This window comes from Sinohyriopsis cumingii, chromosome 6, assembly GCF_028554795.1.
Source record: "Sinohyriopsis cumingii isolate HCF-2022 chromosome 6, ASM2855479v2, whole genome shotgun sequence".
Taxonomy (NCBI): domain Eukaryota; kingdom Metazoa; phylum Mollusca; class Bivalvia; order Unionida; family Unionidae; genus Sinohyriopsis; species Sinohyriopsis cumingii.
Genome location: NC_142966.1, coordinates 442,920 through 455,038, shown reverse-complemented (window position 1 = coordinate 455,038; position 12,119 = coordinate 442,920). Strand labels below are relative to the sequence as shown.

General features: G+C 35.3%; 1 protein-coding gene across 1 annotated transcript in view; it reads right to left on the bottom strand.

The window, feature by feature from the left end:
* The window catches only part of LOC149796254 (major facilitator superfamily domain-containing protein 6-like), a 47,988-nt gene that overhangs the window by 26,279 nt on the left and 9,590 nt on the right, over positions 1 to 12,119 (bottom strand). Inside the window, exon 2 of the mRNA XM_089960893.1 lies at positions 2,734 to 2,857. Coding sequence (XP_089817019.1) covers positions 2,734 to 2,821 — 88 coding nt within the window. The 5' untranslated portion in view covers positions 2,822 to 2,857. The remainder of the gene's footprint in view (positions 1 to 2,733; positions 2,858 to 12,119) is intronic.

Here is a 12,119-nt window from a genome sequence, read left to right as displayed (position 1 = left end):
GTGAATGAATAAACTTGAACAATGGAATTAAACTTAATGTTTTGGTGGAACAGATTTGTTTTCCACTGCATTGCAACTATAAGATTACATTATTTAATCATTAAATATGCAGATTACTTCATTGGAATGAAGTAAAACTTTGCAATATATTATGATAATATAGTCTACCAAGAGCAGTTGAGTCTAAAATGCATTTCTGGACAAGGGCCTTCGGACTCACAGACCCCCCCCTTCACATTTTCAGGGTTTTTTTTGGAAGGGGGGAAAACACAATCATGTCTGATTTTTGAAAGCCCAGATGCCTGTAGCAAGAAATCTCTGCAAGCTTGCAACAAGCTAGTAACAAGCTTGTGCAAGCTTGCAACAAGCTAGTAACAAGCTTGTGTATACTTATTGTACTAGGTAAATAAATAACAAGCTTGCGCATGCTTGTGCAAGCTTAAGCATGTCCAAGCTTGTGCAAGCTTAAGCTTTCACAAGCTTGTGCATGCTTATGACACTTTTCTTAAATAAGCTTGCGCAAGCTTGCTGCAATGTTCCAAATACAAGCTTGCCGCAAGCTTTATAAATAAGCTTGTGGCAAGCTTTAAAACAAGCTTGCAATTTTGGTTTGGGAAGTACTATGTTGTAAGATATCCGCTTTTTTTATATACATTTCTGGTAGATCCCTGGCTGAGTCATACCAAAGACTTACAAAAATGGTACTAACAGCTGCCTCACTAGGCATTCAGCATTAAGAGGTTAGTGTTAGGACTGGTCTGCCTTGTGTCAGGATAATGTGACTGGGTGGGACATCACGCTACATGTCTGTGGCATGATGCCCCAGTGCTAGACATCACTATAAACTGCCACACTGCAGACATCATAGTGTTATGACTTAAAAATTGTTAAAGCTATGTTAAAAATCCTAATCACACACATACACACATTTCTGGTAGCAGAGATCATGACCGCTTTATAACTAAGTACATGATACTATACTCCCTCTAAACAGTCAGTGGGAGCCATAGAGTATACCACCTTATAGTGGGATTGCCTTATAATCAAATACAATGTATAGTACTTGCTCAGTAAAAAGCTGTCTATGGCAGCCACAGAGTATACTGCATTATAATGAAACTAACTTGTAATGAAATACAAGATACAACACTAACTCATTAAAATGCTGTCCATGGAAGCCATAAAGCATACTCCTTTCTTGTGAGACCGCATGATGTACATAATACAGTACTCCCTCATTATAATGATATATGCTGACTGCCATGGAGCATAATGCCTTACTGCAGGACTGCTTATGATGAAGTACATAATACAGTACTCCCTCATTATAATGCTATATGCTGATTTCCATGGAGCATAATGCCTTACTGCAAGACTGCTTATGATGAAATACATAATACAGCACTCCCTCATTAAAAATTGTAAATGTCAGCCATATATTATACTGACAATGTGAGACTACCTTATAATGAAGTACATGATAAATTACTCCTCATTAAAAGCTGTAAATGTCAGCCATAAAGTATACTGACAATGTGAAACTACCTTATAATGAATAACATGATAAAGTAATCCTCATTAAAAGCTGTAAATGTCAGTCATATAGTATACTGACAATGTGAAACTACCTTACAATGAATATGAATAACATGACAAAGTACTCCTCATTAAAAGCTGTAAATGTCAGCCATATAGTATACTGACTTATTGTAGGACTACCTTATAATGAAGTACATGATAAAAAGCTGTAAATGTCAGCCATATAGTATACTGACTTACTGTAACACTGCATTGTAATGAAGATCATGATAAAGTACTCCTTCATTAAAACCTGTAAATGGCATACTTATAGTAAATTGTCTTATTTTGGCACTACCTTATTATGAAGTACATGATTCATAATTTTCCTACTGCCTGATGAAATAGAATCCATGCTCTTTCTTCTCTTATAGCATGATCTGTGTTATACTGACCGGCCTTGTAGTGAGGAGGAAATGTGCTTACAAGTTTTCAAACATCAGGATTTTGTAATGAAAATCTTCAATTTAAATGAAATACTGTGGTTATACTAAAAAGCAGGCCGACAATCTCTATTATTCTCTGAAATCAATTGTTCAAGCTCCAAGCCTCTCTCATTCACGGAGTTTGGGTCTATTTTAGATATTAACATGGGCAAGGTGGGGGAGGGCAATTCCTCCTCCATTTGAAAACAAGGAAAGAATTCTCAGAAAACAGGATGCAATCAATGAAGAAATTATGGATTCAGTTTCTTTATGCAATTCATTTTAGAATTAGCGTGATTCCTACAATCACTCATTATAATCTTGTGGAGTATTAAAAAAGTTCCAATCACAATGCAATGCATTTACACGTATACTTGTACATACAGAATTTAAGCTAACTGTATATACTTGCTTATAGGGTAAATCAAACTGTAAAAAAAGAAGATCCTGATCTGCTGTAGCATAGTGCACCTGCAGACTAGGATCTATATTGTTTGTTCTACTGATTGCTTCTAACAAACTGCACAGATGCAGATCTGCTGGCACATACAACTAAAGATCTGGGTCCGTGCAGTTTGCAGTTGAACTGATCTTATATGCGAGAACATACAGTAGTATTTCTATGAATATCTACATCATCTTCTACTAATTTAAGTCATTATCTTTTACAAAATATTTGAAACAATAACAGAGCTGGCATAAAACAGACACTTGCATTTACTTTAGATACCTGCTATAAAGAAGAAGTAGACTCCCTTAACAGGCAGCAGCAAACGATTTATTCCACAAATCAGTTGTTGATCTCCTCTTGTATCCATTTTTCTTCACCACAGAAAGAGAACAAACATCTACCACTGAAATAGAACAATAAAACTAAAAAAAAATTATCACACTGCAAGGTTGCCATGAATGCATGCATATTAAATTGTCATCTTTCATTTTCAAATAAATTTCATTTTTCTTTCTTTTGCCTTGCATAGCATGTGGAAAGTAATTAAATGTGCATTGTGTTTGTTGTGGAAAGCAATAAAATATACAGTAAAACTCACTGCTAATTTGCATACATGTTGAATATTCATACAGAAAACCCACAAAATATCTAATAGTTTAACATTTCAAACATGTTGAATATCCAGATTCATACAGAAAACCCACTAAATATATGATGTGTTAAACAATTAATACATGCTGAATATTAAGACTCGTACTGTAAAATCATACAAAATACTTGATGATGAATTTCAATTTTATGGTAAACAATTGCCACAAAAAACAAAGTTGCCTCAAATTTCATAAAGTATTTTAGTTACTACGTTCCTGGCAAACATTGGAAAAGGTTAATTACAGTTAACATGTACTGTAGTAGTAGTCTTATCTACGAGGTGAAAGCTCAGAAAATGTCCCAAGAGCACGTGATTTGCGTGTAACCTAAGCAAGTGTATCTGCCAATCTAAGCCAGTGTATCTGCTGCTCTAAGCCAGTGTCTATGCTGATCAAAACAATGTATCTATTGATCTAAGCCAGTGTGTCTTTACTGCTCTAAGCCTGTGTAATTGCTGATCTAATCTAGTGTCTGTGCTGATCTAAGCCAGTGTATGTGCTAATCTAAGCCAGTGTGTCTGCTGATCTAAGCCAGTGTCTGTTAATCTATGCCAGCGTCTGTGCTGATCTAAGCCAGTGTATCTGCTGATCTATGCCAGTGTCTCTCAGATCTAAGCCATCTAAGCCGGTGTCTGCAGATTTAAGCCAGTGTCTACTAATCTATGCCAGTGTGTCTGTGCTGATCTAATCCAGTGTATCTGCTGATCTATGCCAGTGTCTCTGATCTAAGCCTGTGTCTGCTGATTTAAGCTCCATGTGTCTGGTGATCTATGCCAGTGTGTCTGTGCTGATCTACGCCAGTGTGTCTCAGATCTAAGCCAGTGTATATGCTGATCTAAACCAGTGTCTGTGCTGATCTATGCTAGTGTGTCTGCTTATCTACACCAGTGTCTCCGATCTAAGCCATTGTGTCTGCTGATCTAAACCTGTGTCTATGCTGATCTAAGCCTGTGTGTCTGCTGATCTAATCCAGTGTGTCTGTGCTGATCTAAGCCAGTGTCTATGATAATCTAAGTCAGTGTGTCTGCTGATCTATGCCAGTGTGAACGTGCTGATCTAAGCCAGTGTATCTGCTGATCTATGCCAGTGTGTCTGTGATGATCTAAGCCAGTGTCTATGCTAATCAAAGCCAGTGTGTCTGTGCTGATCTAAGCCAGTGTATCTGCTGATCTAAGCCAGTGTATCTGCTGATCTATGCCAGTGTCTGTGCTGATCTAAGCCAGTTTATCTGCTTATCTAAGCCAATGTGTCTCCGATCTAAGCCAATGTATCTGATCTAAGCTAGTGTGTCTGCTCATCTAAGCCTGTGTCAGCTGATCTATGCCAGCATGTCTTTTTGTTCATCTAAGCCAGTGTATCTGCTGATCTAAGCCAGTGTGTCTGCTGATCTAAGCCTGTGTCTCTGATCTAAGCCTGTATCTGCTGATCAAAGCCTGTGTCTCTGATCAAAGCCTGTATCTGCTGATCTAAGCCTGTGTCTTTAAGCCTGTGTCTGCTGATCTAAGCCAGTGTGTCTGCTGATATATGCCAGTGTGTCTCTGCTGATATATACCAGTGTATCTCTGATCCAAGCCAGTGTTTGTACTGCTCTAAGCCAGTGTATATGCTGGTCTATGCCATGTGTCTGCTGATCTATGCCTGTGTCTCTGATCTAAGCCTGTGTGTTTGCTGATCTAAGCCAGTGTGTCTGCTGATCTATGGCAATGTCTCTGATCTAAGCCACTGTATTTGCTGATCTAAGCCTGTGTGTTTGCTGATCTAAGCCAGTGTGTCTGCTGATCTATGGCAATGTCTCTGATCTAAGCCACTGTATTTGCTGATCTAAGCCTGTGTCTGCTGATCTAAGCCAGTGTGTCTGCTGATCTGTCAGTGTTTTTGTTCATCTAAGCCAGTGTATCTGCTGATCTATGCCAGTGTCTGTGCTGATCTAATCCTGTGTCTCTGATCTAAGCATGTGTCTGCTGATCTAAGCCAGTGTGTCTGCTGATCTAAGCTAGTGTATCTGCTGATCTAAATGGTCAAGTAATATCTAAGATCTTGACTGCAAAATGAGGAACCGATACACACAACAGCATGTGACAATGCAGCTAATGGTTCTCATGTCCTTTACAAATACTAGTAGATGTTCTTGCAAGCAATGGTGGTAGTTGACATAATAGCTTTCTTAAATGTTCTACTAAAAGTCCTAACATACAAATTATGTGCTTGCAAAAGCAACATATATATTAGAGAGGATTTTTTTTACATGCAAAGTGTCAATCATAAATAGGAAAATTTTCATGCTGATAAAAACCTCCATGTATCAGTCATGTAGATTCATTCCATCCACAATCCCATCTGCATTTCATATCTATTCAATCTTGGCCTTTTTTCCCTCATTTTTATTCCAAATCATTTATAAATCACTGCAAATGGAAATACACGACAGCATATTTCCACTTCATGCTTTCTATGCAATTAGTTTGATCAACTGGCAACACAGTGATTAGAATTTCCAGGTGTATGTCCTTGACTTAATTCTAACATGTTCCCCTGTTTCCAGCAATGTGAACTAAGAAGCATTAAATTCTATATTTAAATAAAATTCACTCATAAATCAAGACCTAGCAGCATTACTAACATCCCTTACAAATACTCATGCAACTGTTTACATAATAAATACAGTCAATATGTGCAGTCTTGAAACAGCTTGGAGTGACCAGACATGTGGGCTAAATGATCTGATCCTGGAAAAGCCCATTAAGTTTTGCATTATATTACTACATACAGTAATGTCACAATCTAAATTCTTGATAGTTGTAAAATTTAACAAATCTGCCTCTAGTGCTGAATATGATGGAAAATATAACCAGCCTGATGAAATATGTTCTCAATAATTTAAAAGAAAATGGACTGCATTCAGCATGAAGTCTGGCTTGCAGCATTTCAGTGACAGAAGTTAAACATCAAGTTATTTTCTTGAACAAAAACACACATGGGTTCACAAAATTAATGAGGCATCCTCCATAACCAATTTTTACAAATTCCTTATTTTACGAGTTGACTTTTCTGATCCCCTGCATGTTTGTTAGGGCATGCTTCGTTCAATCGTAGACAGGTCACTACCTGGCTGCCTTAGGCATTGTGGCATGGCTGTAATGAAATTGTATAAATCCCTTTATTTATTAAATACATGTACTCGGGTTTTGTTTTTGTGTACAATGATACCCGAGGTTGATTTATGTATATTGTACAATATTTCGAAACAATGAGTTTGGTTCTTCCTATGCCGCACATGTGAAGTGCTTTCAATTGGAAAACCCAAATACTTTCAGCACACAGACGATGTATGGCTGCAACATCTGTGTATAAATGTCTAACCATAGGACTAAACTCAACACATTACCGAATGTCTTATCAGTGAGCAGTCTACTTAAGCTATAAACGTATGTGAGCTATTTATTAAACTTTTTTTGTGTACAAGTTATAATTATTGTACTACCACATTTCTTTTGGATATTTTCTATGTAGCTTTGGCTACGTATCATAATTCAAATATTTTCTATTCTCGTTTGTGACTTAGCAAAAGATTTATATTAGCAATATAAAGTTGTATTTTTAAGAAATGTTTAGTACCGTAGAATTCTTATTGGGCACAGGTAGATTCACATTTTAACCGGTTTATTGTGTTGTAATTATTGTGCCGATAATGTAATCTGAATAGCTTACCATATATACCGGTAATATGATTACGTTTTATCGCATGTTATGTGTAGTACATGGTGTCAGATGTATTTTCAGCTGATTGGACTCGCAGCTGTAGAGCTGATCGGAGTTGACAGGGTACCAGCTGTAGAGCTAACCACAGGAAGTTGACCACAGCAGCTGTAAAGCTGAACCATAGCAGCCATAGAGCTGAGTGAACAGTGTTGCTGGTCGAGTAGCAGGTGATCAGGCGTTGCTGATCTATTGGTAGGCACTGATTGCTTAACTGACCAAGGAATTGAATGGTAGCTGGCGACTACCTGGAATACTGACTGCTTGACTGACCAGTGTGACTGGTTGCCAAGTGTGCTGGTGACCTTGTGTGTAACTCCATACATGTAACCTTTTAGCCGTGGGCTAATTTGGGGGGTTGTACTACCCATTGTTTTGGGATTGTAAATATACTTTGTATATCTGTCCCTTTGTTTTCATCATTTTTCTATTTGAGATTCACCCATGTCATTGTACTAAGGTCATTTATTTGTATTTTCATTTGTTGCATTATTAGTTTCGTGCAGATTATGTTAATTTGTCCAATATTTGAAACTTATATACGCACGTATTAATCAGAACTCTTTTCATTCAAGTCATTCATCATTAAACATTGTATTTGTATCACCATCAAAAGTGTTCTGTTATAAATCCGAAATCCAACCCACTTATCTTGTTACAATGGCAACTACAACAATTACCTAACACTTTCCAACTATGTGTATACCATATGTTGCACTGCAAGCAGCATGTAAAATTTAATTTACAGCTTTAATCTGAATCAGCTGTGAGATTGTCGGATAATACAATGAGTGGCCATCTTTACAATACAAATGGCAAATCAGACCCACAGCCTATAAAAATACTGTTAGATATTTGTTTGTACAAGATCGCTGACCAGTTTAAACCTTAGATCCAGAAAAATGAGGAACACAAATATGCAGAAATTTATAACTGGCAATAAAATTACTATCAGTCTAAATGCAGAAATGACGTTACAGACAAGGTAAATACCTTCCCTCTGTGAATCGGAGGCCTGAAAAATGTTGGAATATGGATTAGATCTAACCTTAAATATTGAATTGATATTCCTGGCCTGAGGCTGAAGCAGATGTTGATAATTCTGTCAGCCATCAAACTTTTCAAGCATCCTATGGCTAACAATATCACAAATGGTACTTGGAAAACTATACTTTTTTTTAATGCTACTTGGAAAACTGTACATTTTTTTAAATGGTACTTGGAAAACTGTACACTTTTTTAATGGTACTTGGAAAACATTACATTTTTTTAATGGTACTTAGAAAACTGTACAATTTTTTAATGATTTTATTATCATGATTATGATCACTTGATTCAAACTGAATGCTCTATTTTAAAGCAAAGTGACAGCATACACCACAAAAATAAGCATGAACATCTTGTACTTTACATCACAATGGCAATTAGAAAGTATGATGGTATTATTCAATGACCTTTTATTCCTGTAAGACTAATGACTGAGGTAAAGACACCAACTTTTCAATCCAAGTCCTATTTATTAAAGAAAAACACTTATAGAGCTTATGCTACTGTGCATCCAAGCAAGTTTTAGTATATAAAAACAAGCAAATTTAGTGACTGTTTGTCCATGCCTGTTGAGACAAAGGTCATAAAAGCTCAGTTATAAAATCTATGACCCTTAAGACCAAATTCTAAAGTTACTAAGCATGCACATTAGGTAATCCATTTTCATTGACCTATCTTGAAGACATAAAGAGGAAATGGTAGAAAAGGGTTAACAAAAATCAATTAGTCATAACATAGAATATAAACTGAAAATTCAAGACACATCATACCGAAATAAATTCCAAATATCTGGTAATCCTAAATGTCCTATTACTGGGCCAGAAGAATATAATGTTCTGAATGAATTACAACAGTCATGAATGTCTTGATGTATCACAATGATATAATCTGCATTGTCTTTGAACGAGTCCTTTATAATCCCAAATTAGTGTTTTTTCCATTAAGTCACTAAGCACATATAGTTTCAATGAAGAATTTCAATAGATTTTTCTAGAATTAGATCTGAACACAACTACAAAGTCTGATCAGTTTCCCAAAGATGGATATGAATCAGGATTTTTCTTTAATCTAACCTCTTTTATATATAAACAGTCACCTGACCTATGACACAAAAGAATAACCTTGAATTCCAAAGATGTGGGTCATTTCTAGTGAAACATTCCATCAGTAAGTTCACTTCCAGAATATTCTACGATGTGAACTAAATTAGGCCTTAAATGCAACTTTTAGTAAACATAAAAAAAATATAACAAAAGTTGTGTTGGCACAGCACTCTACATGATAAAAATCAGGTATGCTATATATATATATATATATATATATATATATATATATATATATATATATATATATATATATATATATATATCCACAATTTTCTCTGCATAAAAAGGATGTCATTTGTAAAACCAGCATTATCCCCTGTGGACTTGGGCCCCAATTCATAATTGTCAATTTCATGTGGTGTTTCAATAAAAGCTGTGAAAGGTTTTTCTATTTTTAGTAAGTTGAGTCACAACTGATGGCAGACATGCATCTGTGTAAAGTTAAAAGTCCTTCATGCTAGAACACTTACTGTACAATTCACTCAAGTTAATTTTTTTTAAATCAAAGTAAGTCAATGAAAAGTTTCTGCATACTTGATAATGGCAATCATATATGAAGACTACTTACCATCATCTGTATCAATTTAAAAGCCATTCATGCCCAAACACTTTCAGTACAATTTTGTCATTATTTTAAAAACAGTTTTCTGGGTTTTACAACTTTTAATTTTCTTCTTGTTGTATATGGTTTAACGACATTTTTCAGCACAAGATAGGCTATACATGGCAGCCAGTATAAATGGTGGATGAATAACCGGGGAAAACCCTAGCAAGAACTGACCCACAAGAAGCTACCTGCACAAGACTCGAACCCATGCAGAGTTGAGATGGCACTTCAGACCACTTGGGGCCCCCTACTTTCAGTAACAGCATCTATATTTAATAGCAAAATTTGAACTTCCATTCAAAGTTTAGTTTTTCACCAAAATTATTTCATCGTTAAAACAAATTATCTGATTATCTCCAGGCAATCTGTGGGCTCCAATGGGTCTGGATAATCAACATTGTCCTATACATATTTAAACTTTACGTTTCTATAAAATTTCAATTTTTAAATTTCTGTGAAAATGTTATCTAAATTTACATTTACACTACTACATATCCATTCCTAAGTTGACTTTCTGGACACACAATGGTAAATAATGTGTATGACATTCATGTCGGCTAATTTTACTTCAGCTGTATTTCAAGTTTTACAAAATCTTAAATGTGACAGGTTAAAAAGCATACAAGTCCAGCTGAAATAAGATTTGAAGGTTCAATATTTAATCATACCAATATCAGCACTTTATATTCCATAAACAATATCAACAGATTACCTCAAGATGTTATCAATATTTTATTACATGTGGCACTCTCACTTTACCAACTCTTTACCATACAGTACTCAATATCTGCCTTGGTAGCAAATTCAAAAGGTTTACTTACACAACCAAGATCAGTATCTCAATCGTTTGCTATTTATAAGTATCAATACTTCATCAAAAAAGCAAAAAACAAAACCAAAATAACAGTTAAGTCCCTTTGGCTTTTACTTAAATCCACAGCTCATAGATAAACAATGCATAATGGCCCGAACAAATTAAGATGTTTTTCCCTACTTGTAATCCAAAGACTGGACAGTTGAAGAAGTGTTAACTACACAATAACCTTCGAGCCCCGAGGTCAGGAACACTTTGAAATAATAGGAAACAGTCAAAAGCTGTCCATATCTAGTCATTCCAACCAAATACATGTATACATTTAAAATATATAAACCACTAACCAAAGTTTAAAGAGGAACTTTATCTCTCCCATCTCTTACTTCCAACAGACTGCTAGGAACATATGCTTCTCATTGTAGTATACTGCTACAGTGTAAAGTGTAAGTATGGGTTCTGGCTAGTGTGCTCTCCTCACAAACAGATACTAATTAGGTGTGAACTGGAACAACTCCAACAAAGCAGTAGCCACCATTGCAAGACAAGCAATATAAATAGCAACATGTAACACTGACTTAGTTTATGCTAAATTACTGCACTTATTAATTTTTCTGGGAGTATAACAAGAACAATTTATATCTCTTTAATAAAACAGAATAACCAATAGGTTATTTGCATAGGAAACTCTGTCGTCAAGACACTTATGGATCACACTATACACCTGCTTACAAGTTCAGCCCTACTGCAAACTTTAAGGTACAAATCTGCAGTCATATAATGTGCCAGAAGGTCTGGGTTTATGCACTTTTTTAGGAGAAATCAGTAGAACAAATAACACACATCCTGATCAGCTGATGCATTATATTGTTTTGACAGTTAGAATTCATTTAGAAGTATGCAAACACATAATTATTTTGTCACAATATTATAAACATGTAGTGTTACAGATTAATATTCTTGGAATTCTTTATCTTATGGTAACAATACCATGTTCAATTGTTTTATTCATTTTGATTTTTAAAAGAAAATTATTCTCCTCGTAAACTTTCTTATTTTCCAAGGGTACTATAGTTATGATTCACAAGGTAAAAGACATTTTAAACTACAAAAATTTAATAGCACATTAAAAATTTAATGAAGCATTGAAGCATGTGGAAAGTAATTACTGTATTTAATCAATTTGTATTGTGTCACAGAAATGAAAACTCTGGTTAAAACTGTGCTATTTATATTTGCCAATTTTGTGTACAACTTTTTAGCTTGCTCTTCCTTCCACTAATTTACAAAAAAATGTGCAATGAAAAATTTCTTCTTTTTCATTTTTTATTTACCAAGGAAAACATATTACAAAAATGCATTATCTAAACCTCTGGAAGTTTGTAACCTAATGTTAACTGGTGATATCAGTCATTGTTGATGCCCTATAGAAGGATTATATTTTACTTGCGACTTTCTTATTTGTCCAATTTCAATTAAAAAAAATCAGATTGGTTTTGGGTTATAAATGGTGGCCAGTATATTTGGTGGAGCGAGAAACAAAGTGCACTCTGGGTAGAACCACCAACCAAATGAACTTACCAGTAAACTTTCTCACATACTCGCATTTGTCGAGCTGAGATTAACACCCAAGTAGACTAAGGTCACATGCGAGACCCGAAAAAGATGAACAGCTTAAGACACTCTGC